The sequence below is a fragment of the Bubalus bubalis genome, chromosome 23, assembly GCF_019923935.1.
Source record: "Bubalus bubalis isolate 160015118507 breed Murrah chromosome 23, NDDB_SH_1, whole genome shotgun sequence".
Taxonomy (NCBI): domain Eukaryota; kingdom Metazoa; phylum Chordata; class Mammalia; order Artiodactyla; family Bovidae; genus Bubalus; species Bubalus bubalis.
The window spans coordinates 26,023,513-26,039,915 of NC_059179.1; the positions used below are offsets into that span (position 1 = coordinate 26,023,513).

At 41.0% G+C, this 16,403-nt stretch overlaps 1 protein-coding gene across 2 annotated transcripts in view; it reads left to right on the top strand.

Annotated features, from left to right (window-relative positions):
* SORCS3 (sortilin related VPS10 domain containing receptor 3) overlaps positions 1-16,403 on the top strand; it is a 637,309-nt gene that overhangs the window by 615,629 nt on the left and 5,277 nt on the right. For both annotated transcript variants that reach the window (XM_025274418.2, XM_025274419.2), the window contains 5 exons: positions 844-967; positions 2,593-2,705; positions 7,090-7,221; positions 8,949-9,048; positions 9,999-10,104. In XM_025274418.2, coding sequence (XP_025130203.2) covers positions 844-967; positions 2,593-2,705; positions 7,090-7,221; positions 8,949-9,048; positions 9,999-10,104 — 575 coding nt within the window. The remainder of the gene's footprint in view (positions 1-843; positions 968-2,592; positions 2,706-7,089; positions 7,222-8,948; positions 9,049-9,998; positions 10,105-16,403) is intronic.

A 16,403-nucleotide genomic window follows, 5' to 3' on the forward strand; every position in this document is an offset into this window, starting at 1 on the left:
AACACCAGATAACTTGAGAGGACATGGGCCTCAAGATAACCACTGAATAATGACACTTTAATCTCAGAATCTGCATTCTCTTCTCTCCAATAAACCCTTGCTTCTACTGAGATCCTAATTTCTAAGGGAAAGCATGTGCTTATTATCTTTCTCTCTTTATCTTTGGCAAGTCCTATCTGTTATGATCAGGGGAAGACAGAAAAAGAAAAAAAGATTAAAAAGTGAGCACAGATATGCATGTTTCTCTGTTTCCCAGCTTATTTAAATTGTTAGAAATGCCTTGCAATGGAACACATAGATATGATAAAACAAAATGTCAATAATACGACTGTATATACAACTTATATATAGATTCTGCTAGATGTAAGACAACATGCCAAAGGCAGGTAGGTGATTCAGAAAGAAATAAAATATGGTCACTTCTCTGAGAAATCTTGCAGCCCAATGGAATACATGATGAAAATATAAGTTGCACAAAACATTAGAGGAAAAGAGAAAGTGATCACCTATTCCCAGAGTCACTAGAAATAGATTACAAAAGGTGCTTCTACTTTGCCCCAGGAGAAGTAACAGAATGATGGACAAAATCCATGGTGCCCAGTCTTATCTTTGTCTCTTAGAATTAGCATTTTACAGTGTATTTCAAGTATATTAACATGCTTCCTGGATACTAGCTATATAATTTAGAAAGCTGTGCAATTTTTTTCTTCCTTCTTCAAGTTAGGATCCCTTGGGGATATGCAAATGCTATGCAGATTGGTGACAGTCTGAGATTTACAGGAAAGGAGGGAGTCTGATATTCCCATAAAGGACTAAGTAAGTGTTTCGGCTTCTCTCTTTTAGCCCCTCATCACCTTGGACAGCAGCATTTCCTTCACGTTCCTAGCAGAGGGAACTAATACCATCACTGTCCAGGTGGCTGCTGGGAATGCCCTCATCCAGGACACAAAAGATATCGCTGTTCACGGTAAGCCCTGTGATGCCCCTTTCTGCCCAGTGATCCCCTCCAGCCACCCGAGTGGCATTCACTGACTGCTTTGGAAATTGCCCAGGCCGTGGGAAAATTATGTAGGTCCACAAAAGGTATCTAAAGGTACTTCTTTACTTGTCCTTGAGTAGATACTGAGATTGTTAGAGAAGTAGGTACAGATAAGCATTGTTTGTCTTCCGTGATATGTCTGCATCATAACCTGATGGTCTCATTAGACAGGGATAAACCATAAGTTGAAGAGATGCTGAGCTAAAAAGACTATCATTGAAGCATCTTGATCTGTTGAACCGCCAAGGTATCTATAACACACAGGTAGCATCCATTCTTTGTGAGGTGTGAACCAGTAATTTCAAAAGCTGGAGAAGTTACAGTACCTGCTCTTGAGGAACTCATAGCTTAAGTACTGAGATGAACTATACATAACCGATGTGTTTTGTTTGTTGTTGGAGACTCTAACATCTTTTGCTGCAAAGGATAAGAATAAGGCTAAGAATATAAGGATAAAACAAGGCAGGAGAGTGGTAAACAGAATCACCATTCTGTTCTCTATCCTGGAGGACCATTCTTAATTATTAAGTTAATTTTCAATCAAACTGTGCTTTTATCACCATTCAGTGAACCTCCCTCAAACCCTAAAAACAGCCACTATAGAAAAAAAGAAAGCCAAAAGAAAATCCTAGAAAACAGGATTTTCTGGAAAGTTATACTAAGGTATGTGACTTTAAACTATAAACTTTAAACTATAAACTTTGACTCAGTTTATATCTTCCACTTCACCCCAGATGAGTGCCTTTTCCTACAACTCTGCAAACTTGAGGTTCAGGCTCTCTCATTGGGCACCTGGAAGACTTTAAACATTTTTATTGGAGTGCAACTGGGAGTTTGGGGTTTGTAGATGTAAACTATTACATTTTGAAGGGATAGACAATAAGGTCCTACTGTATAGCATAGGGAACTATATCCAGTCTCCTAGGATAAACCATAATGGAAAAGAATATAAAAAAAGAATGTATATCCGTATAAAACTGGGTCACTTTGCTGTACAGCATAAATGAGCGCAACATTGTAAATCAACCATACTTCAATTAAAAAATTAAAATACAGAGAAGTACACAACACAGATAATGTTTCAGCTTCATGAATTACCACAAAGTGGACAGACCTGTGTATCTACCAATCAGATCAAGAAACCAAATGTTACCCACAGCCTAGATACAGCAGTATCCATGGAACAAGAAAAAGCTCCATTCTAATCTAGCTCAATTTATTAATGCTTTATTGTTGCCTCTGCATGACTACCTGTAGCAGCAAAAGTCTCCTTTTCCCTGAGTTTCACAATTATCTTGCATTTTGGATGTTTATTTACAAGAAGAAATTCTTAAGATTAAAAAAAAAAAGTGGTAGGAGCACAAAACTACTTCCAGTAGGTGACTTCCAGTCACCAAATCCCACTTCATTTAGAAGCCAAGAGACAGGCTGAAAAGACAGAATTAGACATGAGGCCGCATGGAAGCCCTTTTCCTAAAGCACAAAGATGGTGGAGTCTCCCCACCTTATCGCAGCCTCTCTCAGCCTCACTCACACATGCTCTCTCCTTGCAGAATACTTCCAGTCCCAGCTCTTATCTTTCTCTCCTAATCTGGATTACCACAATCCTGACATTCCAGAGTGGAGGCAAGATATTGCCAATGTGATCAAGCGGGCTCTGGTGAAAGTAAGTTGACTTTATCTTTGCTTAAATCTTCTTGAATAAAGAACCAGATGGTGTGGTCCCGGAGGCATTTTCATGGATTCAGACCACCATTCTACAGTTAAATAAAGATTATTGCTCTGTAAAAAGAGAGAGAAGGGTAGAGGAAATGAAGGATGGAAAAGAAAGATGGAGAGATTCAGAAGAGAGAGATAAAGACAATTAATCCATGTTTGAGGATGGGAAATTGGCACCATCTTTCTCCTACATTTTTCTAAGACAGGAGATTGAGCCCTTTAATAAAATGATTGATGGACCACTGCTTAAGTATATACTAATGTCACTCACTCGTTTGGCCCACCAAAGTTTAGAGAGCTTTTGTTTGTTTGTTGTTTTTGTTGCTGTTTTTTAAAAAATTTATTTGTTTTTTAATTGAAGGATAATTGCTTTACAGACTTTTGTTGTTTTCTGTCAAACCTCAATATGAATCAGCCATAGGTATACATATATCCCCTCCCTTTTGTTGTTGTTTTTTAACCAGACAATCAGACTTCAGGATTTCCATTGACCATATGTCGCAGTCAGAAGGTGACAAGCTAGGAATTAGAGCATGCCAGCAGACTCTAGGGTGATAGTTGGCACCAAGCCTGGCATTCTGCTGTCTGTGGCGTCACAAAGAGTCAGACATGACTTGGCAACTGAACGACAACAGCATATTTTCCTTAGAGCAAGTTGAAATGGTTTTGTTAACCATTTGCTCAGACCTAGGCACTAGAGTATAATGATGGATAAAACATGGTCAATTCAAATTTAAGTCTAATGTGCAACTAGTTCTATGAGAGAGGCATGGCCAGCATTTCAAAGGAGCATGGAAAAAAGTGCAATTCACTCTATCTAGAAAAGTTCAGGCTTGACACATATTTGTGATTCAGTAAATACTTGTGAACTAGTGGAATCGTCTTTGGAGGGAATACTTGAACTCTGTTTTAAAGGATAAACGGTAGTTAACAGAGACAGGATGATGTCTCTCAGGTACAATGAAGGCATGTGCAAAGCCATGGTCTATGGTAAGTACAGCATATTTGATAAATGACAGTTTATTTTAGCCAATCTATAAGTTATAAGGGCAGGTGTGACTGATGTTATGCTGGGATGGATTGATCATTTTGTGAAAGGTCTAAGCAGCTAAAAGGGGTTTTGACATACTTCCTGTAGGTTCTGAGAAGTGTGAAATGTGTTCTTTCTTTATTATTTAGATTAAAAAAGTACTTTTTTATTTTGCTAACAAAGCAAGAGATTTTATTGGGAAGTGGTGCCTGGGTGGAGAGCAGTAGGGTAAGGGAACTCAGGAGAACTGCTCTGCCACATGGCTCACAGTCTCAGGTTTTATCGTGATGGGATTAGTGGCTTTATATTTCAGACACCCAATCTTGTGGTAATACAGAGGATGGTCTCTAGAGGTGGGAAGTGAATAGGGTAGGGGATGATTTCACAGGAGATGACCTGTTAAAAGACTACTGCACTTGTCTAAACCAGATGTAATAATAAAATCCTGAAAAGGAAAGATCCAAAGGCTAACTTAACCTGTTGAGAAATAGAACTGGTGACTAATAAAATGTACTGTGAATGAGAGAGAAGGAGAAGCTTTCTGATTATAAGAGTAGGCAGGAGAGGATTTTCCTTGCCATTGATCAAGATGGCAACTGTGTAGGAGAAACATACTTGGGGAACAATGATGATTTGGTCTTTTATATGAGTCTGGAGTATCTGAGAAACAACTGGGTAAAGATAACCAAGAGAGTTAAAGATATGATTGGAGATCAAGTGAGGTTTCTGTAGGAGGTAGTGAGGCTGCAACTGAGGCCATGGAGGTCTTTAAGTCTGCCCCCTCCCCGCAACCACCCTGAAAGGGAGAGGGAGCAGGGCAGAGATGGATGCTAATGCTCTGCAAGGCAAAGGAGAAAGATCCAGGGAAGGACATGGAAAAGAAGCTGCCAGAGAGGAAAAACAGATAAAAGATAATAATATATGAGCATTCCTGTGAGGAGCTGTCTATAAGAACCATACTTCATATCTGTTTACAAAAACTTGCTCAAAGAGAGGGATGAAAATGAAATTGATCTTGTATGCCTTTGACTATGAGACATCTAGGATTGTGCTGGATTTGTATGATTGGAGTTAGTTCCTTCCACATTCCCTAACCGAGTGATGCACCCTGTGACCATTCTTCCCTGGGACACGGGGTCACACCTGCCAGGACACTCCTGGGCTTATCCCATTTTCTCCACTGGGTGATTTTCTGACCTCAGTCTGTTCTCCGAGAATTACTTCCCCTGCCTAGTTAGAATAAATCCATCTTGCCTCCCAGCAGGGGACTGAGGCATCTGGCAAAACCTTGTCGAGCTCCCTGGAGATGCCTTCCCACTTTGGGGGGCTTTCCAGACTTCTGACTGCCACTCACTAGTTCTCTGCAGGATGGCACTCTCTTTCCTTCATCACATCCCTGAGAATTAACGCTAGTCTCTAGTTCCAAATACGAATCGGAGCTGAGCTAATGGAAGACAGCCCCTCCACTTATATTCAGTCCAGTGTTTATTTATTCTTTCCTCACTGTCAGGCATCATTTGGAACAGTGAGGTAGCCATAGAGACCATCCCCCCTCCTCCGAATATCTGGGCAGACATACAATAAGAACCTATTAGAGAAAAGACTGTAGATAGGCATACCTTACTGTGGGCATGATCTAAACTCCTTTCGTGGAAATCTGAAGTGCTAGGAGCAAGAGGCTGACATGGAATAGGTCATTGAAGGTGAGATAGTCAGGGGAGACTTCTAGGAGATGGGTATTTCTGCCAAGTCTAAAACTGTATGTGAGAGTTGGACTGTGAAGAAGGCTGAGAACCGAAGAATTGATGCTTTTGAACTGTGGTGTTGGAGAAGATCCTTGAGAGTCCCTTGGACTGAAAGGAGATCCAACCAGTCCATTCTGAAGGAGATCAGCCCTGGGATTTCTTTGGAAGGAATGATGCTAAAGCTGAAACTCCAGTACTTTGGCCACCTCATGTGAAGAGTTGACTCATTGGAAAAGACTCTGATGCTGGGAGGGATTGGGGGCAAGAGGAGAAGGGGACGACAGAGGATAAGATGGCTGGATGGCATCACTGACTCAATGGATGTGAGTCTAAGTGAACTCTGGGAGTTGGTGATGGACAGGGAGGCCTGGCGTGCTGTGATTCGTGGGGTCGCAAAGAGTTGGACACGACTGAGCGACTGAACTGAAGGGAACTGATATCATATCTGAATTGACAAAAGATTAGTTCTGGATAAAAGACTTTCAGGACGCACATAGGAAAGAATAGGACTACTCTTTACAGAGAAGAATTCAGAGTTTTATTTTCCTGAGGATTTTACCTTCAGATGGAAGCTTACATTTAGTTTTTATCAAAAAGCAATACAATCCTGTTACTAAACCCTCAGGAATAGAAAAATTCATTTAAAATTTCAGCATCTTAACTCAACTTTTAGTGTCTTGTTTTATTTGTCATGTGTATACATTTTTATTTTTATAGAGTTGTAGCCAAGGAAATGTAAAGAACTAGATCAGAATACAGCTCTCATTAAGCATTTTTCCATGTTGTCTCACTGTGCTAATTATCATCTTTATGGTAGCATAAACATTATTTACTTAACTTTTAAAAATATTTAATATTTTCCCATTTATTTGATATTATAAGTAATGTTATGAATGTTTCTTCCTCCAAATGGCTTTTCCTATATTTTGGATTATTTCTTTAGGACAAACACTCCAAGTTACAGTTTCTGAATGAAGGGTCTGAATATGTTTATGACTTTACAGTAAGCCTTTTGAAAAATAAATTGGCAACATGTATCAATTTTTAGTGCTGCCAGCAACAGTTGAGGAAACCTCTTAATTGAAGCTGCACCAATATTAGCTATTTTAACTTAATAAAAAATCCTGCTTTAGTAAGTGGAAACAAGAACTGCTTTGCTCTTTTTTAAATTTGCATTTTCCCGTGTTTGTTTATAACTTCTTATTCTTCATTTGCAGCCCGTCTGTTCATGTTTTAGCCAGAAGCTCTAGTCTTCTTAGTGTAGAAAAAATGGAAAATATGGGAGGAGCTTTTGCCAATGTTGCCAGCAAACAATACTTTGCAGATCATTCATAGTAGTATTTCAGTTTCATGAAAGGTGTATGTAAGAGCAGAGGAGGTAGAGAAACTAATTCTCTGCTTAGCAGTTCTAGGGAAAGCAAAAGGAAAGCCTGAATGTATATTGGAAACTGTGCCTTAAATGCTGTATTAAATATGCATAGTCAATATCCGTGTTATTGACTTGGGGAAGGCTGGATCCTCCAGGACCCCACTCTTCAGTCAAAACGTCTTTGCAGGTAACCAGTGTCCCGGAAGACCAGATCCTCATTGCTGTGTTCCCTGGCCTCCCCACTTCTGCAGAGCTCTTCATTCTTCCCCCCAAGAACTTGACAGAGAGGAGGAAAGGCAATGAAGGGGACCTGGAACAAGTAAGTGAAAGAAACCTTGGCTAGGACACTCTCCTGCACCACCCTCTAAGGGAACACAAAGCATTTCTAGCCCAAAAGGTAGACTGAACCCTTTCCTATTTGTCCATCAACCTGTCACTCATTGTCTGGCACCAGGGCTTTGGAGAGCAATCAGCTTTACCCAGAATAAACACAAATGCACAAACCCTGGCACATTTAGCCACACAGGAGAGAAAAGCACTCCTGAAATCATTCATTCCAAGAGTTGCCATTCTTGTAACTTGCTCATGTTTCCCAGCTAATGAGTTGTCCTGGCAAAGAGAGATGGGGTGGGGGTTTTGTGGGGGATGAAGAGAAGGATTTGAGTTTCCCTGTCTATTTCTCAAAAATGTGCTTCCTGTCTTGAAAGAGCCTGGTCAACAGAAGTTCTGCTTCTAGGAAGAAAATGAACTGCTTTTAAACGTGTGTCTTTGGAGAGAGATGGATTCCCTCATCTTGCTTTGACTAAGGAAGCAGCGTTCCCCAAAGGGATCATGATTTACTGCCTTTATCAAATGGCATATAGCTCTTATGATCTGCATACCTGCCTAGAATGAAGGCGGAAGTGGTCCCATGTCTCCTTCTCTCACTCCCTGCTCTTGCTGGGGTCTTACTTGACTGGGCTTTGCTTTACCTTCCCATGCCTTCCTGTGATGAGTTAGAAATAAATGAGAAAGGAGCTGCTAAAAGCCAACAGGAATCAAACACATTTGCTCCCTTTCAAATTAATCAATGTACAGACGTCTTCCAAGTCCCTCTGCCACTCACCTAGCTGCCACCCCATCCCACGTTGGGCACAGTCCACCAAGGGCTGCACAGATGCCATCATGGTCAGTTTCTCTGGAAATGAAGTGGATCCTTGCATTACAGGGCTGCATATTGAAATCGGCCAGATATAAATTCAGCTTCTCAATGCATACATCACTTTTACAAGACCTCTTTATTCTGAAATAGCAAGTGGCATGTGTGAACTATATTTGGAAGCTACAATATCCATCCATTTAGATAAATAGGTAATTACGGTGATGAATAGCAGCTGTGATATTAAGGCACGTACAGCGAGATAAGAGTTAGGGACAACAGCCTCAGTCTGCCTCAGCTTTCATGTGGGAATTACACAGTGATTAAATCGATGTTATGTGTTCTGAGACTTGCTGGGGAAGAGTAAAGAGGAAAAATTATCCCATAAAAAGGAGGCAGCTTCTGCTTTGATGTTTGCCTCCCATTGTCTCTAACAGAGAAACAGCAGAGGAGTGGGCTGTGGTGTACATGCCTGCTTTAATCCTGGCAGGGGCCTCTATCCTGTGTGTGTTGCTTGTTCACATTAAAGAACTAATGGTGGTTGACTTTCTTTCATTGGGACCCATAACACGTCTCTCTATGGAAAGTTATACAGGCTTGGATGAAAAGACACTGAACTGGGAGTTGAATGAAACATCTATGTCCGTTGTCAACTCAAATTCCCTAGGTGACTGTGGACACACCTCTGTCTCACTCTCCAATAATAGCAAATAATACCAACTTGTCCTTGGCTTCACAGGGCTCTAGGGGCTGGAAGAACCAAATGGATAAAAATGTTCCAGTATCCTGTCCTCTCATTGAATAGGTTATTTTTTTCCCTGTTGACCCTGGTTTCTTTCTCCATGAGGGGGCACCATCACATGACATTACTTCCCACGCAGCTTCTCACTTTCTCTTTTTTCCTCCAGATTGTAGAGACTCTGTTTAATGCTCTAAACCAAAACTTGGTCCAGTTTGAGCTGAAGCCAGGGGTTCAAGTCATTGTGTATGTCACACAGCTGACCTTAGGTGAGTGCCTGAAGGCATATGGGGCGGGGAGATGGGTATGGTGATCTGATATCCTGGAGATAAAACAGAGGAGATGGTTACTAAATGCTTTCCGATAAATGCTCATAAATGGCTTTGTGTAGTGATGGCAAAGAAAGATTAATTACATCTTTCTTGAGCCCTCCTGTTAGGATGGCAAGAAGACATCTTTAGAAGTGGCTTTGCTATTGAATTTCTGGATGATCTTCAGGAAAACCTACAATTTCTTTGGGCCTTGACTTTATTATGTTTCTTATGTATAACAGTTTCTTAAGTATAACATAGCTCTCAATCTCCCTTAATTTCTACAGTTATCTGATTCAATGAATCTTGATTGGGAGACCAGATCAAATAACTTTAAAACTCCCTTCAATTTATAATGTTTAAATCTATTATGTTTAAATCTAAAGTGAAAAGAGGGACTAGCTCTGGGTGGTTGATTTATGAAAGAAATTCTAAAAAGCCATGTCCCATTGAACACCCATCTTTAGCTCTCTGGAAAAGCCTATTTGCTAACTGTTTCTAATTAATGAAAGCTTTTCAGATGTAGAGGTTCCACATGTGCCCATCTAGCCATGTTTTACCAGAATCGACTAGAGGAAGAAACAGAAACACTCTATCACCTATAATCATATTGACAAGCACTCAGGTGTCTAAGAAAAGGAGCATTTATACCCTATTACTTCTCCCCTTAGCTGAGTACAATTTACAGCAGGAACAGCAGGTTTCCCCAGGCAGAGCAAGGAGTTTACTTTCCCTAAGAAGCTGTGATCAGGGTACCATCATCACTGAAGCCACGCTTCCTCTGCCAAGATAGCATGCAAGGCAATCGGAGGCTGTATATAAGGTTGGAGACCAGCTGGCCTCATTCTCCAATGGATACTCCCCCAGCTAATAGCTTCCGAATGAGCAAGTCTGTTCTTTCCTCCTAGCTCCGCTGGTGGACGCTGGTGCTGGGCACAGCAGCTCGGCCATGCTTATGCTCTTGTCAGTAGTGTTTGTCGGCCTGGCTGTGTTTTTGATCTACAAGTTTAAAAGGTATGTGCTGCTATCACTCAATTTTATGCATGGGGCTAGGTTCCTGGGGGCTGATTCTTCCTGTAACTTACATTGCTAAACTCATCCCAAATATGTGATATTAACTTTCCCTGAAGCTGTATTTGGCGTTGGGAAAGAACAGGAAATGTTTTAGGGTCAGAGAGTAAATGGATTTAATATGAATCTCTCCAGTTTATAATTATGTTGAATTGGGAAAATGAAGTGGCTTAGATGGTAAAGAATCTGCCTGCAATGGGGGAGACCTGGATTTGATCCCTGGGTTAGAAAGATCCCTTGGAGAAGGGAATGGCAACCCACTTCAGTACTTTTGCCTGGAGAATTCCATGGACAGAGGAGCCTTGCAGGCATCGTCCATGGGATCACAAAGAGTCGGACATGACTGAGTGACTAACACAACACTAGGAAAATGAGGGGCAGCCTGTGAAGTCAGTTTATTTTCTTGAAGGGAAGTTTGAGGGGTTTTCAGACCTCATTTCGGAGAAGGCAATGGCAACCCACTCCAGTACTCTTGCCTGGAAAATCCCATGGACGGAGGAGCCTGGTAGGCTGCAGTCCGTGGGGTCGCGAAGAGTTGGAGACAACTGAGCGACTTCACTTTCACTTTTCACTTTCATGCATTGGAGAAGGAAATGGCAACCCACTCCAGCATTCTTGCCTGGAGAATCCCAGGGACAGGGGAGCCTGGTGGGCTGCCATCTCTGGGGTCACACAGAGTAGGACACGACTGAAGCGACTGAGCAGCTGCAGCAGCAGCAGACCTCATTTAAGTTTCTACAGTAGGGTCTCAAATATTTAGGAGATTTTTTTCTACAGCTTACCACTCATTTAAGGTGACTAAGTAGAGAAATGCGTGTGTGTGTGCTCAGAGGTATCAGACTCTTTTATACCCCAAGGACTGTAACCTGCCAGGCTCCTCTATCCATGGAATTTTCCAGGCAAGAATATTGGAGTGGGTTGTATTTTCTCAGTTCAGTTCAGTGCAGTTGCTCAGTCATGTCCAAATCTTTGTGCCCCATGGACTGCATGCAGCAGGACAGGCCTCCCTGTCCATCACCAACTCCCAGAGCTCACTCAAACTTATGTCCATTGAGTCAGTGTTGCCATCCAACCATCTCATCCTCTGTCGTCCCCTTCTCCTCCCACCCTCAATCTTTCCCAGCATCAGGGTCTTTTCAAATGAGTCAGCTCTTCACATCAGGTGACCAACGTATTGGAATGTCAGCTTCAACATCAGTCCTTCCAATGAATATTCAGGACTGATTTCCTTTAGGATGGACTGATTGGATCTCCTTGCAGTCCAAGGGACTCTCAAGAGTCTTTTTTAACACCACAGTTCAAAAGCATCAATTTTTCAGCGCTCAGCTTTCTTTATAGTCCAACTCTCACATCCATATGTGACCACTGGACAAACTATAGCCTTGACTAGATGGACTTCTGTTGGTAAAGTAATATCTCTGCCTTTTAATATGCTGTCTAGGTTGGTCATAATTTTTCTTCCAAGGAGTAAGTGTCTTTTAACTTCATGGCTGCAATCACCATCTGCAGTGATCTTGGAGCCCCCAAAAATAAAGTCAGCCACTGTTTCCACTGTTTCCCCATCTATTTGCCATGAAGTGATGGGACTGGATGCCATGATCTTAGTTTTCTGAATGTTGAGCTTTAAGCTAACTTTTTCACTCTCCACTTTCACTTTCATCAAGAGGCTCTTTAGTTCCTCTTCACTTTCTGCCATAAGGGTGGTGTCATCTGCATATCTGAGGTTATTGATATTTCTCCCGGCAATCTTAATTCCAGCTTGTGCTTCCTCCAGCCCAGCGTTTCTCATGATGTACTTTGCATATAAGTTAAATAAGCAGGGTGACAATATACAGCCTTGACATACTCCTTTTCCTATTTGGAACCAGTCTATTGTTCCATGTCCAGTTCTAACTGTTGCTTCCTGACCTGCATACAGATTTCTCAAGAGGCAGGTCAGGTGGTCTGGTATCCCTGTCTCTTGAAGAATTTTTCTCAGTTTATTGTGATCCACACAATCAAGGCTTTGATGTAGTCAATAAAGCAGATATAGATGTTTTTCTGGAACTCTCTTGCTTTTTCCATGATCCAGTGCATATTGGCAATTTGATCTCTGGTTCCTCTGCCTTTTCTAAATCCAGCTTGAACATCTGGAAGTTCACAGTTCATGTATTGTTGAAGCATGGCATGGAGAATTTTGAGCATTACTTTACTAGCATGTGAGATGAGTGCAATTGTGGGGTAGTTTGAACATTCTTTGGCATTGCCTTTCTTAGGGATTGGAATAAAAATTGACCTTTTCCAGTCCTGTGGCCACTGCTGAGTTTTCCAAATTTGCTGGCATATTGAGTGCAGCACTTTTCACAGCATCATCTTTTAGGATTTCAAATAGCTCTGCTGGAATTACACCATCTCCACTAGCTTTGTTCATAGTGATGCTTTCTAAGGCCCACTTGCCTTCACATTCCAGGATGTCTGGCTCTAGGTCAGTGATCACACCATCGTGATTATCTGGGTCGTGAAGATCTTTTTTGTACAGTTCTTCTGTGTATTCTTGCCACCTCTTCTTAATATCTTCTGCTTCTGTTAGGTCCATACCATTTCTGTCCTTTATCGAGCCCATCTTTGCATGAAATGTTCCCTTGGTATCTCTAATTTTTTTGAAGAGATCTCTAGTCTTTCCCATTCTATTGTTTTCTTCTCTTTCTTTACACTGATCACTGAGGAAGGCTTTCTTATCTCTCCTTGCTATTCTTTGGAACTCTGCATTCAATGTGTATATTTTTCCTTTTCTCCTTTGCTTTTCACTTCTCTTCTTTTCACAGCTATTTATAAGGCCTCCTCAGACAGCCATTTTGCTTTTTTGCATTTCTTTTTCCTGGGGATGGTCTTGTTCCCCGTCTTCAGTACAATGTCATGAACCTCTGTCCAAACTCCAGGGCATCTTCCTGGCCCAGGGATCGAACCCATGTTTCTTGCATCTCCTGCATTGGCGGGTGGATTCTTTACCACTGCCCCACTTCACATGTTAAATAGAGAAAATATAGCTGAAATCTGGTTACACACATACACATACATACTTGTATAGTAGTTATTATCCAGTATCTCTGTATAAATTTGCATGCAGAAGTATACATTTTTAAATCCTCCTCCCTATTTTTCCTGTTTCTAAAGGTAAATAGATCAGAAAAACCAAACCCCACATGTATTCAAAATTTATTTTTGAAGACCAGAGGAGGGGTGATATAATAGGATACTCATTAAAAACATGAAATTGAAATCAATAATTCTGTACCATTATTTACATAATGTAATGCATCTACAAAGCATAGACTGGTTAAGAATGTGAACTCAAAAATCAGACAGACTGTTTTAACTTTTAGTGCTTGCAGCCTTAGGCAGTTGAATCTGCCTCTCTAAGCCTTCATTTCCTCATGTGTAACATGGAAAAGCGATAATACTTTATAGGTTTGCTACATGTTTTCAAGGCAAAAATATCTATATCCAGTACATAATTAAAAAAAATCATGAAAGCTAAGCTATTTTGAATAACAGCATGCCTCCGGAAGGTGCCTCCTGTGTCACAAACTGGCACATAGTAGGCTCATATGTATCAGTGGCATAGAAAGGTGCTTCACAGGAGGTCTGTGTAAAGTAAAAGTATTACTATTTATTGTCAGATGAATTTTGAAAGTATAGCTTTGGAATTTTTCTAAACTCCAAAGGTAATGCTTTTAGATTTTGGAAGAGATCGGTGGTAAACATGCTTCACTCTACCTTCCCTTCCCCCAGCCCCTGTCAGCTCCCTGCTAGTGGATTTCTCAGGTTAAAAAAAAAAAAAAAAGTTGTACTCAGTGCACATCTAAGCGCTGGCCAGACAGAGGGATCCTTCAACACTCTCCACTAGAAGGGCAAAGTGGGGTTTACCGTCCTTCTCAGTATGTGGACTAATGATCGAGTCCATGTCCTCTTGGATCATGATGTGTCAACCCACCACTGTGTTCCCTTTGAAGAAGGGAAAATCCTTCATATCCAATTAGCAAAGATTCAGTATATTAATAGAAATGGCCTGGTCAGAGCGATACCCATTTATGGAGATACTTCAGTTACATACAAAGCACATTTTCGTTCATTCAAGGATTTGGTTTTGGGGATGCCTGGTGGTTGCTGAGGCTTGAAGATCAGCTAAACCAAATTTATCACCTTCCGGCTCCTAGAACTCCACGTTTGCTAGAACAGGGGCCAGTAGAAGTCCTGCAAAGAGGTGTTTGTGTCAGGTGTCTCTAAATCAAGGCCAGAGGTATCCTGTGACTTAAGAAAACTTTCTCTTGTGAGTGAAGTGAAGTCGCTCAGTCGTGTCCGACTCTTTGCAACCCCATGGACTGTAGCCCACCAGGCTCCTCCATCCATGGGATTTTCCAGGCAAGAGTACTGGAGTGGGGTGCCATTTCCTTTTCCAGAGGATCTTCCCGACCCACGGATCGAACCCGGGTCTCCCGCATTATAAGCAGACACTTTACCATCTGAGCCACCAAACAGTCCACTTATTCATGTAGCTATCTCTTAATGTGTAGACTTTAATACTTGAATCTATGCCAGGTAATGGCACTTCTGAATTATTCTACCTCTCTAGAATAATTAAATACCAGCCAACCCTTTCTTAAATACCAGTCAGCCCTTTCTATGTCCCTGACACTGAATTAGGATACAGGAAACAAATACTAGTTAAAACGGATAAACGATTTGAGTCAGTTAAGAGTAACCAATCATCAGTTAACTTTTCTTTTCTAGTCACTTTTTCTGGAAGCTTTTCTTCCAGTGCCCAAGCCTGTTGGCTGAGGTCCTGTTGGATCTCCCTTTATATCTTTGTTCTCCTTTCTCTTTCACTACCTACCTGGAACTCCAATGATGGCTATATGGAGGATACCTGGCCTGCCAGCAAGTAAAGGTCAGGTTCTTATCCATGGTTCCCAGAGTCTCCTTTGCTTCTTTCATTTCTGTCCAATAGAACTTTCTGCAATGATGAAAATTCTTCATGATCTCTACTGCCCAATACAGTAGCCACCGGTATGGTGAAAAAACTGAATTTTCAGTTTTATTTAACTTTTATTAATTTAACGTTAAATAGCTATAGCTGACTAGCAAACACTTGGACAGCATAGGCTAGGGGAAGTGTCATTCTCTTTCTGTTTCTAGATCACTCACCAGGCTCTGTTTTCAGACCCCAAACTTTCTCTCTGCCATCTCCAACATTAATTCATTAAGCCAATAATTCATTCAGCAAACATTTATTGAGTGCCTGCTCTGTGCCAGGCATTGTCTACAATCTCAGCATCCCAAGTGGTCACTTAATAGAAGGGGAATCGGATTATTTAAAGGAATCTTGGAGATCAAAATAACTCTTTCCTCCTTCCTCTGTTAAGGGACTATATTTGATCTTATTCTTGGATAGTGACTGCTATTTTGTGATATCTTAGGCAATATAATAAAAAATCATTTTGTGATGGCTTTTATTTTCTGAAAATTCTGCCTAATAACACCTTCTTTCTAGACTGTAGATTTGTTTTTTTCTTATTGTCCAAGAAAACTTTTGCGTTGTTGTATTTTCTAGTCTTTTTTTTTCCAGTAAGGCTTTCATGATAGTGTGACGCCTACTCTGCTTCTTCTAAATTCTTCTGACAAACTTCTAACACTTAATCATAGTTGGAACAAACAAATAAAAGCTGAAATTTATATAGATGATTTGGATTGCTCCATCTTACTCATCTTATTAAGATCCTCTTATTAAAACTTATATGAATGTATAGCTCAGGGCGTGCCTCTAAACTTTATTTTCCACCTTTCTTTTCTGCAAAGTGGGGTTTAGTCTTGACTTATAGTCCCACTCCAGTACTTTTGCCTGGAGAATCCCATGGACAGAGGAGCCTGGTAGGCTGCAGTCCACGGAGTTGCTAGAGTTGGACACGACTAAGCGACTTCACTTTCACTTTTCACTTTCATGCACTGGAGAAGGAAATGGCAACCCACTCCAGTGTTCTTGCCTGGAGAATCCCAGGGACGGGGAAGCCTGGTGGGCTGCTGTCTATGGGGTCGCACAGAGTCGGACATGACTGAAGCAACTTAGCAGCAGCAGCAGCATAGTCTCAAAAGTCTTACAGGTAGATGTGTTAAAAAATGAACAGCAATTTGAAAAAAAAATTTAAATGCTGCCAAATTGTGACATAAAATTCATTCTCTTCCAACCATCTATTAAAAATATTGAA